General features: G+C 41.1%; 1 protein-coding gene across 4 annotated transcripts in view; it reads left to right on the top strand.

Annotated features, from left to right (window-relative positions):
* The window catches only part of DSCAM (DS cell adhesion molecule), a 495,043-nt gene that overhangs the window by 91,790 nt on the left and 380,481 nt on the right, over nt 1-22,772 (top strand). For 2 of the 4 annotated variants that reach the window (XM_051641267.1, XM_051641277.1), the window contains exons 2-3: nt 5,859-6,176; nt 11,405-11,551. In XM_051641267.1, coding sequence (XP_051497227.1) covers nt 5,859-6,176; nt 11,405-11,551 — 465 coding nt within the window. Of the gene's footprint in view, nt 1-5,858; nt 6,177-11,404; nt 11,552-22,772 lie in introns of those variants that run through there. The other 2 variants (XM_051641287.1, XM_051641297.1) reach the window with 1 other exon arrangement.

Genomic DNA, 22,772 nt, shown 5'->3' with positions numbered 1-22,772 from the left:
TTTCTCTCTTCTGTCTTAGTGACACCTCCCTTCTGCCCATTAAAAAAGAGAATTGTGAAGCACCAGTTTCAGCTTGTTTTGTCCTGTGTAAGATGAAATGAAACCTTGTCAAATGATACCCTTATAGGCAGAAATATCACAAGTGCTATTTGCTAGGCCCTTACAGAAGACTTTCAAGCACACAGCATGTATTAAGTAGGAGGTGCAGCACCCTGGAGACCCAGAGGAAGGAGTGGCATGCTAGAATAAGGCCACCTCTGTACAAACAATTAAAAAAAAATTATTCCCGACTTAGCTGTACCACTAGGTACGGGTAGAGCAAATGCAAAGCCCAGCCTAGACCTCTGTACCTATCTCTGTCTAGTCTGGTTACATCTATCCAGAGTGGCTGTACAGTTCTCAGTCTCGCTTTCTGTCTCTGAGTGTGATCGACTTGCAGACCCACCGACCAGCTTGTAGTGAGATAAGCCGGTTTACTTGACAGGAGATTGCTCAAGTGCTAAAAGAAATTCTGTATCTGGCTGACATCTTCAGCACTTTGTTAGGCCCGATGCGGCAGTGCTGTCTCCCCTGAAAAGCAGGAGAAATTTCCTTGGCTATTATCCTTTGTCATTTCCCCTTCCCGCTTCAAGTAGTTGAGTCTAAGGAATTTTGACTAAATTGCAAAATCTTTTTTTTCCCCTTTTTTCCTTTCCTCCTGTTCTTGTTGTATGAGTAAGGTAGTGGTGTCTATTTCACCTGAGATTCAAGAAGTGTCTTGTCTTACATCTATTGATCTGATAAGCTGTTACGTGCTTCTTTAACCACACATTGCCCTGACGTGCCTGCAGGTGCAGTCTGTCACCTCGTTCCAGTTGGGGCATCCACTGAGTGCTGCTGAAGTGCAGGTTTCCTCCAGTTTCCCTCAAGTATTTTTGGTTTCAGTAATAAATAAATCTTATTCAGCAGGAGTCTTTGACTTTCCTTCCCTTGGACTGATGTCATCTCTTTGAATACGCTGATGTCATCTTTGTCCAGGCCAAGTGTAGTCAGAGTCAACTGCAAGCCATTTCAGTTCTGGCTTAGAGGCATTGTAGAGGTCCATGTCGCCAACAAAGATGGTAAATAGCACCGGTCCCAGTATATGAACACTGCTCAGTTGAGTCCCACTTGTTGCAAGAAAATTTAAAAATGCATCAGCCTCACCACAGTGGAACAATCAACATTAGACTGACAGACTGATAACATCATTACAGGACCTATGTTTAAGCATAGAAGAGCGTGTGTTACAACACGTCTACTTCAAGCCAGAGCAAATGGCTGGGGATAAGGCCATTGAATGCAAAACTTGATACCGTCCTTCACAGCATCCTTATGGAGAGTTATCCAACTGGGGTACGAGCAGGTTCATGGTGCTCTGGGTGAAGAACTGGCTGGAGGGCAGGGCTCAAAAGGTCGTAATGAATGGCATTACATCTGGTAGCCAGCCATTGCTCTCAACAGCTCCATGAGGAGGCCAAGTGGAGAAGGATGTGCTGATCTCTTCTCCCTGGAATCCGGTGATAGGATGCATGGAAAGGTTCAAACTGCGTCAGGGGAGGGCCTGGGATGTGCCCTAGCAACAGATTGTGACGTCACCTAGTGCTGGATTGTGACATCACCTAGCCATGGATTGTGCCTCACTGCTTAAATTCGGGCACCCAGCCAGTTGCCCACAGTGTAGCTGAGCTAGTCAGCAAGGTTTGGAGTGTTGAGCGAGGCCTTTGGTGCTAGTGTTGTGCTTGGGGAGTTGTTTGTTGCAGCTCTCAGAGCCTGAGCCCAGAGCCGTCAAGGGATTTTCCCTGGCCCAGCCATGTTCAGGCAGCCGGGGCAGCCAGGAGGCACGCTGGCAGCAGCAGAGGTGAGCTGGGTGGGGAAACCTCACGCTGGGGACCTGGCGTTCCCCCTTGAGAGGAACCTGGGCATTTCTTCCCCCCCTATCCAGGCCAGCCAGCAATCGTGACCTCTCTTCCTTTCACTTGTGCAACCCTGGCTGCTGCAGTGCCCTGGAGAGGGAGCAGCTTGACATCCTCGGCTCCCCACAGCCCGTGGCAGAAAGAGGGGAGCGTGGCCGTGGAGCTGCAGAACCGCTCTCCCGAGTGCCTGAAGGGCTAGGAGGAGGCCGGCTTGGCCGTGCCGTGCCTCCACCAGTTCTGCTCTCCAGGTGTGCCATGGTGGGCTTGAGAGTAAGCCCCCCAGCAGACAAGCTCCAGCCCCTTTGCATGTCTCTCTTAGCAGGGCACAGCTTTGGGCAGCGAGGAAGCCACGGGGGAAAGCGGCTCTGCTGCAAGGGGCAGCGGCAGGAGCCAGCCGCCCCAGGCAGGGCCGGCACAGGCAGCCGCAGACTCTCTGTGCCCCATCTGCCTGGGACACATCAAGAAGGCCGCCTACGTTGCCTACTGCAGGCACTGCTTCTGCTTTGCCTGCATCCGGCGGTGGGCCAGGGAAAAAGAGACCTGCCCGCTCTGCAGGCAGCCTTTGAAGCAGCTGCTGCGCTCGGTGCGAGAGGACGGCCAGTACGAGGAGGACGTGCCGGGCCTGCCTGCCCGCCTGCGCAGGAGGATGGCCATGGAGAGGGCCCGCAGCCGGTCCCCGCAGCGGCGCTACGACCTGCGGAGGCGGCCCACGGACGATCGCCCCTCCGCTGGCAGAAGCAGGCCTGCGAGGACTGACGGTGCCCAGAGGCGAGGAGCAGCTCCAGGGCCCTCCAACATCTCCCCGCCCCGGGCTCCTGCCCCCAGCTCTTCTCAGGAGCAAGGAGGGCCCAGCGCAGGCGAGCGCCCAGCTGGGCCTGCTGTTGCTCTGGACCCAGGCGCTGGCCGAGTGCAGCTACGGCCCCTTAGCGTCGTCCTCTTCCGCACCCAATAAACACCTCAGAGCTTTCCGTGTGTGTGGGGGTGCGTTGTGACCGAAGGGCAGCTTATCGCAGGGAATGCTTTCCAACACCTTCTCAGCCAAAGGGGAGAACTTCTCCGAGTGCACCATCGTTCTGCAACAGGCAGCGCGTCCCTCGAGCTCTCCCAGCTTCCCCTCCCCAGCACCAGGGCAGGGCTGCCTGGGAATCTTTAGCAGCATCCCCTGGAGATGCTTAGAGGCATTGTAGAGGTCCATGCCTGCAAAGCAAGATGCTGGGGCAGGTCTGTGCCTATATGCTTTGGCCCTCACAATTTTAGCCATTTTTCTGGAGACAAAATACTTTAAAAGCCTTGTTTTCAGAATAGCATTTAGGCAGTTTTATAACTTTCATCAGTTTTCCCTTCCAGTCTACCTTGCAACTTTTAATCTAAGCTTGCTTCTGCTTATTGTAAAATAGAATGTTTAGTTGGATCATATTTTACCATTAAGTAACATAATTACATATTGTTTTTGACTTGTCTCCATTTCAATTAGGTTTTGATATATCACTTGTTCTGTTATTCAGCTTATCACTTTCTTCCTATGGAACATTGCAGAGAAATATCTTTTTTAATAAAAGATTCTTAAATTACATTTTTGTTGTTGAATTTATCCAAGTATCTTACACATTTTTTTCCACCACTAAACGCATCTGGATTGTCAACATTGTGTGTATCTGTGTGTATCATAGCACTGCAGTTATTTTCCAGAGATCTTGGTGTGTTTGTGTCTGCCATTAAGATGAATGTGTGCCAGATGCTGTTTTAAAATGAAACACTATTGTATAGGCTGATGGATGGAAAGTTTGTCAAAAATAGTGAAAGCTTCTACAGGGGATACAAAGCAGCTGAAAGAATTCATTGTTATATGCTACTAGTATGAGTCTCTAGTTCAGCTGTGCTGCATTTTGATTAGGAAGTTAGATTCTATGGAAGTGTCAAACACAGTTCCTGATATTCTCTATTTTTATGGCATTTGCAATTTGGTATTCACCTCTTTATTCTCAGCCGGCAAATCTACCGTTTTTACATGAATGTCTGTTAAGAAGCAGCATAGCATAATAGAAGTTGGCAAATGTGAACTGTATTTATTACTTCTATGTGAATGTCTAGTTGGCCAATGGAAATTAAAATGCTCTGTTGATTGTTTCACTTGTATTTGTAGAGAATAGCTTGTACAGCAGATGAACAATGCCAAATTTTGTTTTTGTTTTTTTTTTGTTGTTATTGTTTTTGTTCTCTATTATGTTACCAACAATACTGTTCTCTGCTTCAAAGTATGACTATAATTAGAAATGTGATTATGTAAAAGTGGCACCATCTTATTCAGTCTTGCTTCTCCCTCTGCTTATTCCTATTATGCCTATTTTTGCTTTCCAGATACCCAAGTTTCTCCTAGGGGCTGAGCCAACTAGTCTTGCAAGGGACTTTATTCTGTTCTAGGACCTGTTAAATCTATATGCAGGGACTTGTCAGCTCCAGTGCTTGCAATGTCTTCCTTTTGAAACTCCGAGTACCTTTCATCCTGCTCAGTGATGTCCATTTATCTGGCTGTTTCCCACATGCCAGATGTATTTCCCTATTGCTTTAGGAGGGTCTCTTACTTTTTTCTTTCTGGGAATTCCCAGAGCCAGTTCCACTCTCTTTTGAGGTGGTCTCCCTTGATGGTCCATACCAAGATGAAACATAGAAGAGAATTATCTTCCCCCCTTATATCTCCTCAAGATGTCAAAAGGGAGAAGGAAAAAATAGTCCATTTTGTGCTCCAAGCTACCATAAAACTAAGTGACAGAGGTAGACAAGGTACTTCTTGACTTAGCATTGGTATTTCAAGGTATTTCTGCAGGACAATAGCATTTGTCTTGTGCAAATGAAGGATAACCTTGAAATCTGTCTCATTAATGCCTTGAGCCTGATGCTTTTTGGTCATCTTTTCAAAAACTTTCTCCTTACCAGACGTGCTTTAGAAAATCATGTCAGAATCTACTGAATTCAAGACATAGTGAATTCTTTGTTTGTGTCAAGCAAAACTGGCAAGTTTTTACAAGTGAGCAGTATATACAAATGTGCAGCAGAATGGTGGTATTGGTAGTGTCTCTTCCCATTTGGAAAACAAAAATCCTGCCTTCTGCATCAGCAGAGAGGGCTAGGAAGGTAGTTTGGATGAAATGTTCAAACCACCTGGAGCCTTCAAGGCCTCTGAGTAATAGCTGAATAGCACATGGCAGAAGTGTTCAGAACAATGAGAGCTAATCTTGTGCTTTGACCAATGCAGGCCCTTTTTGGTGTTACTGAACCTGTGGATTAAGGTTGGGAGGGGGACTATGGTCACATGAATGGCAGAACCAAGATTACCATAAGTGTTTTGTACATAGGTTTATAGGTCTTTGTTAGAAAGTCTTGACCAAATCTTATAATGGATTTATTAAATTGTATTATTATTAATAATAGGTATGTATTATTATTAGGGAATTATGGGGATTTTTTTCATTGTTTGCTCAGGTTTTTTTAATTGCTTTATAAAGAATTTTGCCATGGAAAGACTGTAAAAACAAATTTATAAATGCTCAAAGAAACTGCCTGTGTTCCAGGCAAAAATTAAGTTGCTAGAAATTTGATAAAAGTAGATTATTGCTGGATTTTTCTTGCCTTACAAAGAATGCTCCATCAGCAAATGCAAAATTGATCAGATCTGTTTCCATTGACATTACAAAGAAAGGAATTTCTCATTTTACTTCTGGATGTAAACCACTTAGTGTGTTTTAACTGTTTTCTTCTATAATGAGACAAAATTTGTTAGGGTTTGTATTAGAATTCAGATGATTTGATTACCTTCCCTAGGCATTGCATTTGATTTTGTGGCCAGTAACAGTCAAATAGTTTTGTGTGTAGCTGAAAATTCTTAGGTTTTCAAGGTCTCTTCTCTTTTTTTTTTTTTCCTTGCAGTTTTCAGTGAAGATCTACACGCCAGTCTATATTTTGTCAATGCATCTCTGCAAGAGGTAGTGTTTGCTAGCACCACAGGGACACTGGTACCCTGTCCAGCAGCAGGGATCCCCCCTGTGACGCTCAGATGGTACTTAGCTACGGGTGAGGAGATCTACGATGTCCCAGGGATCCGCCACGTCCACCCCAATGGCACTCTCCAAATTTTCCCTTTCCCTCCTTCAAGCTTTAATAACTTAATCCATGATAACACTTACTATTGCACAGCTGAAAATCCTTCAGGGAAAATCAGAAGTCAGGATGTTCACATTAAGGCCGGTAAGTATAGTCTTTTATTGGGTTCAAATGGGCTTGAGGAGGGAGGAAAATTGGGGGTTTATGACAAAGAGTAGCAGCAGCTGTGAACTAAAAGAGATCAGTCAGAAGTGTAACCTCTGAACTTGTTACAATATTATGTAAAATAGTGAATTTTTCCAGCTCCTCCCTGATATTAATTTTTTGGTGGTGAAAAGTTAGTTTTCCACAGATCATAACCAGTTGAGCTTCTGCAAAGCATAAGGAAAAAATGACTGATAATGAAATTGTTAATCAGACCATGCTTACTCATTAAAGAGCTGTGAAAAAATGATGCAGTCTTTAGGGAAGAAAAGAGAATGCTTGCTTAATCACATTCCTTCTTATTTACTTATATTCAGTTCTGCTTTGTTTTGTGAGAGGAACTTGTGTCCTGTGCAAAAATTCAGCAACTGATGTAGGTCCATACCCAGTGTTTTCTGATTAAGCTAAAAGATGCAAATGAGCATAATGGTTTTGCATCTGTTTTCTATACTGACTGTGTGCAGACTGAGTCAGCCAGTGGAGAATTAGAGTGAGATCAAAATCAGGCCTTTTGTTACCATACATAAACATGATTGTATAGTTTTTGAAGGTTTTGTCTACCCACTTCAGTTAACTGAAATATTCAAACAAACAAATAAAGCTAATCTGGGAGCTGACCCTTGGCTAATGCAAATCCTCATAACCTCTTTGTTGCCAGTGGAGCTATGCTAGTCTTTTCTCAGAAGTATCTTTCCTTTGGAGATACACCTTCACAGGAGTTACAGAGGGAAGACTGTGAACAGTTAGCAAATGGATTTGTCTGTGACTCTTCAAATAAGGTGTATTTTCCTCTTAATGATAAATTAACACTCAGAGATCTGTAGCTTTTAAGACAACTAGAAGGCAGGAATAAAAACAGGTTTCTATTTATTTAATGTGTCATTAAAATTTTAGTCTGGAAAAGCAGGTTTTCTTGCTCAAGTGACTAGTAGAAGCAAGTTCAAATGTAACACATATGTGGAGTTTCTCTAAAGGTCTATGGTTCTGAAAACATGTAGCTGACCACAAATTAAAAAAAGCTTGAAAACCAAAGATTCATAAAAATACATAGTAACCAACTTGATGTTTGGAACTTCGTTCTTGTTTTGTACTTTTGGTTTTACTTAAGAGGATTTGTGGACAAGTTGTCTGGCATAATTGTATTTAGAAAGAATATTGTACTTTTTGTCTTTTGTAGATTTGTTAATGAACCTCAATTTTGAGCAGCTTTTGGCCACCATTTTTTCCAGTATTAGTTTCTGGTTTTTTTCAGTTTCTTAGATAAATTAATATGGTGATGTAGAGGAAAGTAAAACTGGCAACATTTCTAGCTAGGGCTCTGAACTGGTCCTCATTTAGTTGTAGAAGCATATAATATGGATTATGGGATGCATGTATGTCCATTGCCCAGCATTGCCCCATTTATCCAGAGAACCCCAAAAGAAGTCTTCCTCCTCTGCCTGAGAAATAACCATCACAAATGGACAAACGGCCTGAAAAAAAAGGTTTTGCAGTAAGTGGATGTAGCTGCTTGACTCATAAGCCAACAGCTCTTTTTGGCCAAGTCAGAAACAAGTTTTTTTACCCCTTTTTCCTTCAATTTGCAGCCTTTTACCCCTGATCCATTAATTTCTCAATATTCTGTCATAGTTGTAGCCAATAACCAGATGATCAATGCTCTCTGTTATTCCTCCACTCCCTTGCCAGAGGAAGATAAAAAGGGGAATAAGAGAGAGAGATTTTTAGGTTGGAAAAAAACCAAACAAAACTAGAAGAGGTTTAATGAGTAGTAATAATAATGATAACGGTAAATTATAAATATATCAATATGGAACCTGCACTCCTCAGTTGGTAATTACTTTCTGACCAGAAAAGTCCCAAACTGGAGACTCAGCAGTACATGGGGGTGCCTGAGTCCAGGTCCCAGGAACAGTCTGCAACAGCATTGGACTAGCTGAGCCGGTCCTACTTCAGGAGGCAGGAGAAGGTGATCTGTCTCAATGAGCAATGTTCTTTGGCAAGAAAACAGTACATAGGAGCAGCAGAGGGGAGAATGACAAAAACACCAGCCCAGCACCCAGAACAGAGGGCTACGTTAGACCAATCGCAGTGTTCCTTCCCATGGTGCTCAGTATATGTGGGTCAGCTGCCCCACCCTCTTCACCCCAAGGCAGAGCTGCCCCCTCCTCACACAGCCACAAGGCAGCAGCAGGAGCAAGTGCGGTCTCAGGTCACTATGGCTGTGGGCAGTTTTTGTCTTGGTCATCTCAAACCAGGACAGATTTAATATCTCAGTTAATCTGAGAGTCCCCTTCCTTCATAATAAGTGATATCGTGTCAGAGCTGTCATTCTGCTTGGTGGCAGACAATAGCTTTTAGAGAGTATCTTTTCCGAAGGCTTGCATAATCCCCCAATCATAGGAAAATACAATTTGTTATAGTCACACAGAAGCGTAAGTAAATACATTTTACATTCAGATGAGAAACCCTGTGTTTGTCAAAATACGAAGTTACAAACTTCCTCAAATAAGAAGTGATAAACTTACTTTGTTTGTGTGTTGCTTTCGATTATATTTGTTTGTGTGAAACCTGTGTACAGATTTTTTGGGAGGCCTTTCCTAATTGCTTTTCTTCTCCATCTCCTCCTCTTTCCACTGCCCTCCAACAGCAGTTGGATTTCATAGGAATACAACTTGCTTGTTCCTAGAAGCATAGAAGCAACTGGTGGAGCATCCAACCATAGCACAGTCATGCAAAGACTAATAAACCTCTGCTCATCCTCACCAGCAGCTTGAGAAAGTCAGAAACTCATTTACTTGCTTCCCCAAGAACATGGGTGGCAGATATAATGGTTCCAGCTTACAGATTATTGTAATTGTGGTTTTGCATGCAATTTTTCGTTATATGATATGAAAAATTCCCCAACCCTCCAAAAAACATAATCCCCACACTTAGACACCCAAACCCAGTCTTCTTCAACGTCAGTTCCACACAGGAGTAAAGGTGTATATCTCCTTTTCATCTTCAAGCTTTCCTGTGCAGTCATGGCAGGGAAGAATATGTCTTTTTAGCAAAGGATGAAATTCTCATATAAATTCATTACTCTGGGTTTTGGATTTTAAAGAAAATAAAAATCAGCAAGTCGTTCTTGGGAACTGGCAAAACTATGATCTGAAAATAACTGAGGGGCCTCTGAGATCACAATAATGTAAGCTTTTTAAGCAAGGAAATGAATAAACCTCTTTCCAGCTTTTGTGCCCCACATACGGTTTTTGTGTTTGCTTTTACTGAAATGATCAACTGGGCAGATTTTCAAAATGGCCAGCTGTTCTGAAAAAAATACAAACACCTTTAGCAGTGGATTAGGATGTTGCTGCTAAACAAATCTTCTCTGTAAATGATAGTTGGAGTGTGAGCATTAGAGAAAAGTCAGCCTCATTAAGATGATCTATGTGCCATTCTCTCCAGTGTAGAACAAGATTAGGGGGCTACTTCATCACAAGGCAACCAGTGTTGTAAAGTCACTGCATTAAAGGTGCTTATAATATTAGTTCAGCACTTATAACAGGGTTAAGAAACTTAACCTTTTATTAAAAATATATTGTTGACTTTAAAAAAAACCTGCTGGTACCTATCTTGTAATAGAATAGAGATTTTGTTTTATTTTTTTTAAGATATAATTAAATTTATTTACTTTTGCTTAGAGTCCCTAGCTGTTTCATTGCTACAGTCTTGTTGGGATGAAGAACTTTAGTTTCCTTTTTGCACTGGTAGCACTGGACCTCAAAACTTGATGCTGTTTGCATTTATGAAAATTACAGTTGCACTTCAGTGCTCTGCCTTTTTTTCTTGAAATACACTGTAAGTGAAGCTGACATTTAGAAATTACAGTGCTCCTGGTGTATAGAAATAATTTTGTAAACTCTGCTCAGGATTTACTGACTCTTCAGTCTAGAATCAATGTGGTTAAATGTAATTTGTAGAGCTTGGTATATGTTTGTGGGCAGGATATGTAGGCAAAAAATGTCACTGTAATGTGGCAGTTCAGCATTGCTGACTTGGTTACACTGCTGTTCTGAGGTTGTTCTTTCCTATAGCTTTTACCCTCAGGCACATACATGCCTCTGACACACATGTAATTTTCCAGTGCCTTAATGCCTATTTTCATTGAAACTGTTTGTCACTTCAAGAAATATGACTTTGTTTGCTACCTCAAGATATATAACTTTGTTTTCTGTGGTGATTTCTTTTTTTGTACCTTGACCTGTGTAGTGTTTGTCCTTCCTGTCTCACCTTTTTACTTCTTGTAGAAGACATCTCTTTCTTCTCTGCTCTGCCACCTTCCCTATTTATTGTTGCTCACAGGGTTTTTCACCTCTCATTCTTCATTGAACTTTTTCAGTGCCAGAATTTTCCTTCTTTCCCTTCTCTTGCCCAATGCAATTTCATTTCATCCCAGCAATATTGGTGTGGTGTGAAGGATTTATCCAGTTCTTTTTTCTCTTTGTCCATTAGATTTATTCCAGATGCTAGACAAATCATAGCCTGGATCTAAGTGCCCACATGTTGTTTTTTAATAGAACTCAGAATCATAGTTTCTGTTTTCTTATCATTAACCTATTTCTTTCAGTGCTGGTCAATTGCATGTAGCTCTTACCTACTCCCATTTCTTTGTGTTTTTGAGACACCTTGTTTTTTCTCTGGCTGTCACCTCCATTGATTTTCTCCTTCAGTTCTCACTTCTTCAAAATCCTAAATGACACTGACCTTCTCTTCTGCCCTCTGGTTGTCTCATTCACACACAGTACCTACAGGTACTTTGTACCCGTTGGTAGAGCAGAAAACAATTTGTGATGGAGAATGTGGCATGACAAACTAGACAAGTAACAGAAGACATAATATCATTTACCCATATAAATATGCAGTTCTTACAAAAATCTTTCTCCTCAGAATTAGGTAGGGGAAGAACACAGAAATATGGTGAAATGCAGATTTTGAGGGGAAAAAAAAAAGTATCTGAAAGCTTTCATACTAATTTGCAATCACCCTTGCTGAACTGTGTCATTTGCTGAGACAAAACAATTCACAACCTGAATAACCTTCTTGGGGTACTTTGTGAGGCTATCCAAATAAGTGGCTTGGATGTGTGATTGTGGCTTGTTAAATGAAACCTCTCCTTCTATTTTCAGTTTTACGGGAACCCTATACCGTCCGTGTGGAGGACCAGAAAGCCATGAGAGGCAATGTAGCAGTGTTCAAGTGCATTATCCCCTCCTCTGTGGAGGCATACATCACTGTTGTCTCATGGGAGAAAGACACAGTCTCGCTTGTCTCAGGTAGGCTGTTTTGGCTTTCTTTTCCAATTGGCAATGGCAGCTCTGGTTCCTGATTTTTCCCCCAAATGCCTGATGTTTACTTGCAGTCAATTATTAGCTGAATGGTATGTCATCCTTCCAGTAATGTATTTCACATTAGCATTGCTGCATCCCTGTGACTGTCTGTGACATGAAGATTTTAGACAGCCTGCTTTTTTCTGGCATGCTTGAGGGGGAAATAACATTTTTTTTTGTTTTATACCAGACGTAAAATCAGCTTTCTGGTGCTGTGGCAATGGGTTCACATTTTAACTTTGATAAGGCACACTTATGTGCCAGAGAAATTTGAGAGTCATAAAACGTGTTGAGGTGTAGTTGTTTTTCAGTAGTAATGTTACTCATGCCTCATGGATTAGAAGAAATCCCCAGTCTAAATTGGTTTGGTTATGTTTAAATGAGGTATGTAATCGATATTTATAGTTTCATAACATTTTAATCACAAATATCTTCATAGATAACGCTAGAGGCTTAAGCACACTGTAAACTGTGCTGTAAGCTGAACACATTGAAGTGAAACAATCTATTCTAAAGCAGTTATATGCATTAATCTATTTACTGACAAAGTGAGGAAATGTGAGGCATTGTTGAGGAAATACAGGGAATTCAAGCAGAGAGTATATAACATTTTAAAGCATAAACATTGTCAGAAATTAATGGGAGAAAGTATATACAGGAACGATATTTTCAGTATGGTACATATCTAAATTATATATTACACACAGTGCAGCTGCTGTTAGACATACAAATGATTTATGTGTGCAGAATTTTGAAATATATTGTTCCAGGGTAATGCAGAATGGAAAAAAATAGTTTGAGTTGAATGTTGCTGCAGATGATATTTAGGAATGTGTTTGTGTTTATGATCCTGCAGTGTGTGGAAATGTTTTTGTACTTCTCAGTATATTAATAATCTTTCCTTTCTGATGAATGAGGCATTGATGAAAATACCTGTGTTTCTATATGATTTATATTATATATTTTATTTATCTGTGTTTCATTTATTCCATATATAAGCATTTTCTGTTTTTAAAAACTACATTTCAAATAGCTTTGTAAGGGTTCGGTAGATATTTAAGTACCATGTAATTAATAATCAGTTTTCCTATACTACTGGTGCACTGTTTAAGCTTGGTAAATCCACTTCTCCGTTATGTTCTTGGACTTTGAGATGGTGTATTTTTTTTGTCATTGGGCAACCGAAACAGAGTGTGTTTCCTCAAAGAGGTCTGTAGTATCTGAATTGTAGGATGGATGTTTAATTTGCTTCATTTTAAAACAGGCTACTACACGATGCATGTTCATCTGTACATGTGAGCATTGGCTGGAAGAAAAGAACATGTATACCTACAAAATTAACTATCCTATTTTTTTTTTTTCAAGTTAATTAATTCTTTATTATAAGAAAACGTTTATTTTCTCTGTCAATGTAGGATGTGTGCTCTCAATCTGATTTTTATGACTTGAGCATTACCACCTAGTACCTATGTGATATTTTTGAGTGGCTCAATCCTGCCCTTCACCTTGGAATCAGGAGTAGGTCACACATGTCTCTGTAACCCCTTCTTTAGGGAAGAAAGTGTGGCATTTCTGCGGACCATCATGGCTGCTATTTTAAGATAATTTCATTTTGGTTAGTCTATATGGATTTTAACCCCAATTTTTTGGAAGATAAAAGTCTGTAATAACATTTAACAATAACTTTTTTTTTTCCCCCTTGAAGCAGCTTCTGACTGGGGTCGACTAGACTACAGTAGTTAAAAATCTATTACAAATTTACACACTTAAAACCTAGTTTCTAGTAATCTCACAATCCCCTAATTAATCATGTAGGAATCTAAATTGAAATAAAACATAATTCATTAAAATGGATGCCATTAAAAAATCTGATTATCATATTGGATCACATCACAGAAAAGATTCAGTTTCAGAGATTAAGTCACAGGTTAAGTTACAGTTTGATGCTATCTGTCATGCAAAAGCAAAAGGCAGGAAAACATTGCTCCAGTTTAACCAGAGTGAATGCAAGATTTGTTTTCTCACCATTTATACTGCTTTAACTGCAGCTTAATAGTGAGAGCATTTAAAAACCAGAAGCCACACGTGTTTCATAAAACAATTGCCTTGAGTTTTACCCATAATAAATTTTGCAATAATCTGGCCATGAACTCAAATGGTAGATATTGATCAAGCCTGTCTCTGAGAATGCCAGTGCTGATGAATGTGATGCAAGACATAACACGACTATTGAGCTGTTTTCCACGAATGATCAATATTCTGAGGAAATGCATGCACTTGCTTGTACAACCACTGCTAACATATTGTGGTATTTTTCTGTGTGCTAGACCAGATTAATTGGTGTGCTTTTTATCTCACCATTTAATATGGGAAATTATCAAGTTCTGATTTGTTTTGTTCTTGTTTCTTAATGTAACTGATTTATGGGTTATTCATTAACATCAGCAAAAATGAGAACCATCTGGAGTGCAAAATTCTACTGTGAAAGAGCAAGAATAAGAAAGATACACACTGTTAGACTGCTGATTATCATGGTTTGAGGTGGACAAGGCTTTTGTGAGAAAACCAGGTTGTGTTTACTTGAGAAAAAGAAAAGAAAAAAAAGGGAGGGGCAGAGCGAGAGGAAAAAGATAAAGAAAAGAGCATTGTCACTGAGATGATGTTTCAGTTTTAAACAGAAGACACAAGTAGCCCAGGAATGTTGCACCTTACAGAAGAGGATGGGAGACCCCCTATGACAGGGGAGAAATTTCATATGCAAGTAGTTCAGCAGAGAAGCCATTTTTTAATTTTCCTCCTGGAGGGCTTAAACCCCAATGCAATACTTCCAAGTGCAATTTAGAAAAAATATTCTATATAGCTGTCTATCTGTAGTCCCATTCTGACTACTAGGAGAGATCTGCAGGTGAACCAGAATCCTTTATTTCACCTGTTACTTACTGTCACAGATACCAGTTCTCTTTTTATGTAAACAACATTTAAAAGAACAAAGGAGTGCTTTTAAAATAGAAAATAAATACATCTAGCTTTTAGAAAGAGTATTTAAGAGGTGTATTCCTTGACAAAGATGGTGAGATTTTTTTTTTTGCAACAGGGTACTGGTACTATCCTGGACATACCTGCTTTTTTCTGTATACTTAGTTCTCAGAGAACACAGTGATGTCCATTGTAATAAATATAGCTGGGAAAAAGCATCTTCTGTTTCCTCCCTGTGATTTTATGTCATGCCTCTAGGTTACTGTAAAGTAATTGGGAGTTGAAACCTAGTAAGACATAATGCTAGAGCATTTCCAAGCAGTGTCCAGATAGGTCAGACCCGCTGTTTATTAAATAAAGAGGAAGGTGCCCGCATTTGGAGCCAGAATTTCTGAATTCTCTGAAATTTCCATGTGCAAGGACAGCTGTGGACTAAAATGATGCATTTGTGCTTGTCTGTCTATCAGGGGGACAGCCAAATAATTGGGGGTTTGCTCCTGCACCTTTTCTTTTAATGTGACAGCAAATCTGAGGCCAAAAAGCTTTTTTAGAGTGGTCTCTAGGGGGCAAGGTAGCAGGAAAAAGATATTTAAAGCAAGACAAAACCAATTATTTGTACTAATCTATTCCAATAGAAAAAACACCAACTTCCAACAACAAATACACACAATTTTTTTGTACTACAAAGGTTCATTTTGAATAATATTTGTTAGATAAAGTATTCATCCATCTCCACTTGATACAGCTGTGTTACAGACTCTCATGATAGACAAGGATAGCCACAGAACTCTGCAGTTGTTAGTCTGCTATAAATACATAAAGTCTATCTTATTAGCTCATCTGTGTCATCTAGTAAAAGCAATCAAGCTTTCCAGTGGTGTGTGTCTTGCCTAACAACCTCTAAGATGTTAGCAAAATAAAACAACCAATGGTGACTCTGAGAAGCCTCAAGAGGCTCACAGGTGCAGGTTACTGCTGTACCAGGCTCTACAGCTGTAATTTCAGGATCTCTTTTCTGAAGATCCTTATTTTTTTTTCAGAATTATATAGTCAGTTGACTTGAAACTGAGTCTGAAATGAATTTAAATTATAGAAAGTAGTATAATGATGTGCATTTTTCTGTTTTTATCAGTAACCAGCTCTTTGGCATTTTCATTAGATGACACTAAATATAAAAGCTTAAATAATCCTTTAATGCTGTATAACTGATAGCTGCATACAGCTAGCTCAAAGGTCAGGTTTCCTTTCCTCCTTACTGCTTTTCTTCACAAACCTTTCCCAAAGAGAGAGACTTTTGGAATCAGCTTTGTGTTGACCTTGTAACCACTGAGAACAGCCCAGGCACTGCAGGACAAAAGAGTGCAGCAAGGTACGGTTTTGTAACAGCAGCCGTAAAAACAAGGAATGATGGTGTAGAAAAAGTGCCACAGTGCTTCTGCTGTTACTGAGTGACAGCAAGTGAGAGTAGAGACTGGTGCTAGGCTCATAGCATTTCTTCTTCACGTGCAGAACAGTAAAACTGGACTAGAAAGGAAGGTAAAGACAAAATAACTGCTCATTCTCTTCTGCCTTTGTGAAAGCAAAGAGCACAGTCAGTTCAGGTGTTAATTAGGCCTGGAGAGTGCAAAGGATGGGTGTGGTTAGACAGGAAGGAGGGCAGAAGGGATTATTAAAAATAAAGGTCAGTGTAAGGGATCAGCAAAGAGACAGAAAAGAGGAGAATGAAGACCAGATGAAAACAAAGAGCAAGGCTGCAGAATTAAATTTGTCAGTCACTACATATTGTACTACTGTTACGAATGCCTCCTGTCCTGATGCTAATAACCACGAGGGATTTTGAGTTTTTCCATGTATCTGAATAGCTCAGTGCCAAGAGCAGGATCATGAATAGGTTCATGCCCTGACCTTTATGAATTCCCATTTTTCTGACTAATGACATACCACCCAAGAATCTGTCTGATTTATACATACAGTGTGACTGCATAAAATAGGTAGAAAAGGAAAGAGATAGATAATAACGACTGTGCACAATGGCATATTTAAATCTGCTCAGAAGAATAGGAGCTCTGAGGGAAAGGTGTGTAAGCATGAGCAGAATGCAGTTCCCTGAGGGGCTGTGATTGATGTGCAGATGACAGCTGATGAGCCCTCCAGACAGCGTACTTTCTGTCGGCCAGAAATTAGGCACACTGGACCACAGCTTGAGAGTGTCACTGATGTAAAATGACCTACATTTGATGTAATGAACCGCATTATTTATTTACACAGGGTTCCTCAAGTGTTGTCTTCAGAAGGCTCAGGGGCTTTTGGATCTGTTTCTGCACAAAGGGCTTTTCTGAACTGCTGCAGTTGACAGTAAGCAGTCCATGTTTGCCAGTAGTTATCACGTGGTGGCATCTAAAATACAGCACTGCAGTTTTTGTCTGTGCTGGGGTTTGGAGATTACAGCAGTGGTTCAGTTTACACAGAGAGATCGCTGTTTTTTTCAGCCATGAGTTTTGTACATAGTGGAGAAAAAAAAAATAATAAATCTCTCTATGGAGAATGGTCCTGTGTGCAGTGTCCTGTGTTCAGAATTAGATTATTGCTGATCATCACAGGGATTAAGTCCACCCATTTGATTGAGAGTGTGTCTAGTAGAGGTGCACTGTGATCTTTCTTGCTTGGTTTGATATGAGGGCTTAATCATGGTTGCCAACCAGCAAGCATTCAAGAGACATTTAACCTAAACCACTGAATGCTCTAGATGTAAGATTTTTTTCAGGTCCAGGTGGAGTGGGATGAAGAGTACAAGTTTTTACATTTAAATATTGGCAGTGTTTATAAAGTGCAGACTACTTTCTATCAGAAACATGTCAGTGAGTTTTAATTTTCCTATTTGAAATTGTGATAAGGCACAGAAAGTAAAGCAGTCAGATCCTTGTATCTGCTGGTCTTCCCTGACTCCCTAGAAGTTAATATGAGTAGCATTCGGCAATGCTCAGGTCAGACTGTAGGTTTGCTGTTACAGTAGCATGTCTTCTAAGTGTGAAGTGCATTTGCCAATCTCTAAAGACAATGTACTGCTTCCTTACTTTCTCTTTAACAAGATTATTTTCCTAAGGGACCGAGGAAAAAGTAATTTACTACATTATTTAAGAAATGTCTAGTTATCTGCATTTTTCCCTAAAGCACTGTTCTTCTAAGACAAGAGTGTCTTAATATCCTACGAAGGGAAGATGGTAAAACCTGAGCACTTTCTCCTTGTGCAAACATTTTTCACATTCTCCTTTGACTCATTGCAAACTAAAATTGTAACTGAGCAAGGCAGTGTACTTATAACTATTCATGGGTGCACGTCTCCTCTGGCTACTCTGAGTTTATGCTCCATGTTTGCTTCTTACTCCATTACACTGAAGTATTTTGATTAGGGAAACTATTCTGAAAGTATGGCTACAGGATTGATAGGATTGGATGCGAGGATTTCAACAGTTTTGCAGGAGACAGGTGCTTAGAGTGACTTTGAGGGATGAAGATGGAAAGCATCTGATCCACATGTCGAAGATTAATGTTGCAATAGCATAGAGGAAAGGTGAGCGATACAACTGTAGGCAAAGGAGTGCTTTCTAATAATTTAATCAGCACAGAGAAGCATGCATGTGAAATGGGGGTATTAATATCAGAGAGACTGCTGTTGTCCTGTGAAGGGAACTTGCAGATTTTCCTCATTGTCACTGGACATTCTGGCTGCTCTGAGGGCATAGAACATTGATGGCTGTTTGGGAGAGGCAGGAGAGGAAATGTATATGAGTCAGTTGTCTTGGTGTTCAAAGAGGAGAAAGCCAAATTTGCTTGGTCTCAGTACATCCAGCCTTTGTAATACTCATGGGGTTCACAAATAGCAGTATTTCTGTATTTTCAGGAAGAAAGCGTGTAAGAGACAAGTATATAGTAATTTTTTTTCTACTCTGTTGCTGCTCTGTTTTGGGTAGCCCTTCATTTCCCTCAGTTGGAGTCTTCTACTGCTCTTAAAACAAACAAAAAAAACAACAAACCAAACTGTCCCCCATCTTCTTTCTCTTTTTCTCAACCCTTTCATTTTTTTCTGTCTACTTAAACCGTTAAAGAGCATGGAAATTTGATTGGATTCAAGCCTTCTTCAGAATTGTTTCTTTCACTCTTGTGAATTAAAGAGAGGGAGGTTGTAACTGCTTTCTTTGTTAAGACTTCAAATATTTGGGTGGCTTTGGTTTTGTTTTGTTTGGTTTGTTTTTTTTGGTTGTTGTTGGTTTTTTGAAATATATGCCTTTCTCTCTCTTTTCCTCTTTGTGTCCATGAATGTGTGTCTATATAGGTACACTTACATATTTATACATACACATGCCTATACATATATGGGTACCTATCATGTCTCTCTATGGGTCTGAGGATCTGTTGGACCATTACCCAAATGGATGCCCTAGCTGTAATGTTTTACCACCTTGTTACTGATGGTGCCAGTCACAAAGAGGTTTCTTTCAGCATGGTTGAATTCAGTGGCACAGTTAGTCTCTCACTGGAAATATCTGTGTCACATCTTTTTCTCTCCAGATGCACTTGAAATTTTTTTCATTTTCCTGAGGTGAATCCCTGTCACGAGCCGATACTGGGGGGCTACCGGCTGTCAGGTGCTTTTGTGACTTCCTCCCCTGATGTGGAGGGGTTTTTGAATGAGACCGAGGGTCACACGTGGCGCTTGCCTCTCACAGAGGAATGGCCGCTGTGGGACCGTATTTTAGAGTGGTAGTTAGATACACCCCCACCATGCTCACAAATTGCTTCTAAGACCAATGTTTACTTCACAAATTAATCGGTTTATTAAGGGTTAACACAAACTGAGGGATGATGTTTAGGGAAAATATAAATGTAAATGGCTATATATGCAGTAAGAACGTGTCCTTTAGGGAGGTAATGCAAAAGTTACTGTGATTTTAAGGTGTTCTCTCCGACATACTGTGCTTTTGAGGCATTCTCTTCGGGAGAGGGTTGAGGACCAAAGGGAGGAGGGAGAAAGCTCGAGGTCAGTCCTCTTTAAGAGGTCGCACTGTGTGTGCAAGTATGAGAGGAGTGTGTGTATGTGTGTGTGCACGTGTGTGTGATGTTACCCTCGGGCTTGTCCCCGAGTCTCCGTTCCCAGCGGCAGCGTTGGTCGGCGGCCCCTTCTCCCCAGGCAGGGCAGCAGGTCCGTGGTGTCGGAGGGGCAGCCTCTCGGCAGCAGGTGCAGCAGCCGGTGGTTTCCCCTCAACCGGCAGCAACACGGGGAGGGGGCTCCGGCCCCAACCCCAGGGCTCGGGACCCCGGCACGCTTGGCGCTGAGGCCCAGGCTGGACCCGGGGCAGGCAGGCAGGGTCCCAGCACCAGTGTCCATAGCAGGGAGGTGTCCCATGCAGAAAGCGTCCCAATAGGCCTCATGGGGGCCCACCTGCTGCACTCATCGCCTTTGATACCCCCGTGACCCACCTGTCCAGTCAGTGTCACTGTCCAGAGCCAATGAGCGTCCAAGGTAGGGCGGTGACTATCAGGGGCAATGTATGACTTGCCACCCATCCTTCCTGTCCCGTACCACATCTGTTGTTTCGGTTTGAGTTGTCCTCGAGTAACAAGTCTGTTTTAGTCTGCTAGCTGGGAATAATCAGCAGAAGGACATGGCTGGCTTAAAAGGCATTCTGTTTAGACTTATGTGAGGAAGAAAAGAACAGTTTCCCACAATCCCATTCTATCATCTGGTCATCTTATCCTAGTCCCTTCAGTTCCTGTAATATTAATTCTCTCTGGGGTTTGTAAAACCTTAAAATAAATACGGCCTGCATTTTAATTAACTTGATGTTTACCAGATCTTTATTAAAGGTGAAATAAGAGCAGACTGATTGCTAACCTTCACAGGTGTTCACTCAACATTTTTCTATTTTTTCTTTCCTCTTTGTTTACAGTTCTTCAGGCAGTGTTTGGTTCATATTATTTTTCTTGAATTGAATATTTGAAGCAATACTTTTGTTGCTTTATATGCAGTATTTTGGGGCTCAGTGCACAGCAAGGCTCAGTGCAGATTTGGTATCAAAGGGGTAGGAGCAGAAACATATCTGGGTGAATTAATGTGCCAGGTTTTGTTTTATGTTTATTATTTTTTTTTATTTTTGCTTTTTGAAATAGTGATTGTAGCATTGTTTTCTGGCTTATGATCTTGTCACCTTCCTGAATGGCAATGGATAAGTAGCTGACCACATTAAGCACTGTATGCTTGAGGTTTTCCATCAAAACCCTGTCTAACTTGAGCAAACGGCCAATGAGCTCTGACAGTTTTGATATGAAGGGACAAAATTGATGCATGAGATTCATTTTAATGAGAGTGTGCCTTACTGCCCAGAATGCTTTATACCTTACAGCTTTTGCCTGTGTACATGGTTTAGCTGCATGCTGAGAGGGGCAGAATGTCAAAACCACTACCAACAGTAATTTTTTTTGTTATTTTTAATACATTAAGGCTATACCTACAGATGACCTCTGGAAGAAACAGCAACAGTATTTTCCAGTGTTGTGTTGTACCAGGTAACTGATACCAACTAAAACATAATTCTGGAGTACAGTGCTATTAAGTAGGTAAATTCACACATTTTTAAGTCTGTAGACGTCCACACAGATGCTCATTTAGTTTGTCCTCCCTGTTGAGAGTCCAATTTTAATTGAAAGGCTCATTAGAAGAATGACTCATTAGAAAGAATTGGAAGTGCCTTCTTTTGCTGTGACATCCGTGTTGTATTTCTGTTGGTTCACCTGGGTTGCTAAACAGTGAAGGCACATTTTAATAGCATGTAACAATGGAGGCTACGTGATCTTTTAATTTGAATCAAATGAGTTTTTAAAACCTGTGATCTGGTAGGTGAGCTCAAGCTGTGTAACTGCACTGAGGTGACACCGGGGCAGGTGCTCTCTCCAGCTGCAAAAGGTGGTGGATGTAAAGGTTAAACATTTTTTGTTGTAAACAGCTGCTGTACCAAAAATGGTTTTGCTAGAAAACTTGAAGCTACTGAATTTCTGATAAAAGTGAGAGTACAGGAGAGGAACGATTGAACTGTTCAGATGTGGGTTTTTTCCCATCATTAAAATTGCATTATAATTGCTGTTACAGGTAAGTTTTCATGGCAGAAATGGCCTACTGGTTTGTTAGCACATTTGTTTGGTTTGAAATTAGCTCTGTATGTTTTTACCATGCACTCAAACACTTTTCATGTTGAATGTGTAGAAATGCTTACTGCAGGCCGTAGAGACTGACATGATGCCATGCCTTCAACTGGCAGAGGAGTGTGATCCACACAGACCTGTCAACAAAAGCAGGTCAGCAGGATTGAGCAAGAAAAAAATAAATCAATAAATCTTTGAATTAATCATGCAGCTGCCAGAGAGAATTATGGGTGCATGAAATGAAGGATGTAAGTATAGATCTATGGCAACTTATTCGTTCCTACCTCATTATGTCCTTTTCTACACCTGCAAGTTTTCTTTCCCCTACTGCCACCTGAATGGCTCTGTGTTTATTCAGATACCACTACAGAATACTCGTAGTTCATTTTAAAGTAACTAGTTCAATATGGATCACAGAAATCCCTCTCCTCTCTCTCTGTGCTGCCACTTTTCTCACTCGCTTTTGTGCACACTCAATATGAATTAATACAGGAATTTTGCCTCCCCATACAACTAAGATTGCACATCTTGTGCAGTGAATCGGACTGAAAGCATCTGCTGCTTCGGTGAACAGAGGAGTTAAAAATTCATGCCTGCACTGCTGACATCTCAGGTGAGCGGCCGTTGTTCCCGAGTCCTTCTGCAGTGGGGCAGCTAGGGGATGAGCCCTCACCTGGGCAGGGCTAAACCCACCCAACCTGGGCGAGATCCCCCTTGCTGGGCTGGTGCTCACCTCTGCCTTGCAGGCAGCTGTGGTCAATAAACATTGCTACCTGCTCTCTGAAGCTGGGCAGCAATGGGATGCAATCATGGAGAACTAAAAGGGCAGCTCAAGAGGGAGCTGTTTGACACTAGGGACATGCTTGAGAGGACTGTGAGGAATTATGAATTCAGAGATGCATCCTGTGTATATTTTTGTGTTTTCAGCTCCATGCTTTGGTTTCATTCTTTCCTCCTCAGAAGAATTTATCCTTCATTGTAGTGCCCTGGAGGG

This window comes from Apus apus, chromosome 1 (genome assembly GCF_020740795.1).
Source record: "Apus apus isolate bApuApu2 chromosome 1, bApuApu2.pri.cur, whole genome shotgun sequence".
Taxonomy (NCBI): Eukaryota; Metazoa; Chordata; class Aves; order Apodiformes; family Apodidae; genus Apus; species Apus apus.
The sequence above is the reverse complement of the archived record's forward strand: the minus strand, read 5'-3'. Positions and strand labels throughout refer to the sequence as shown.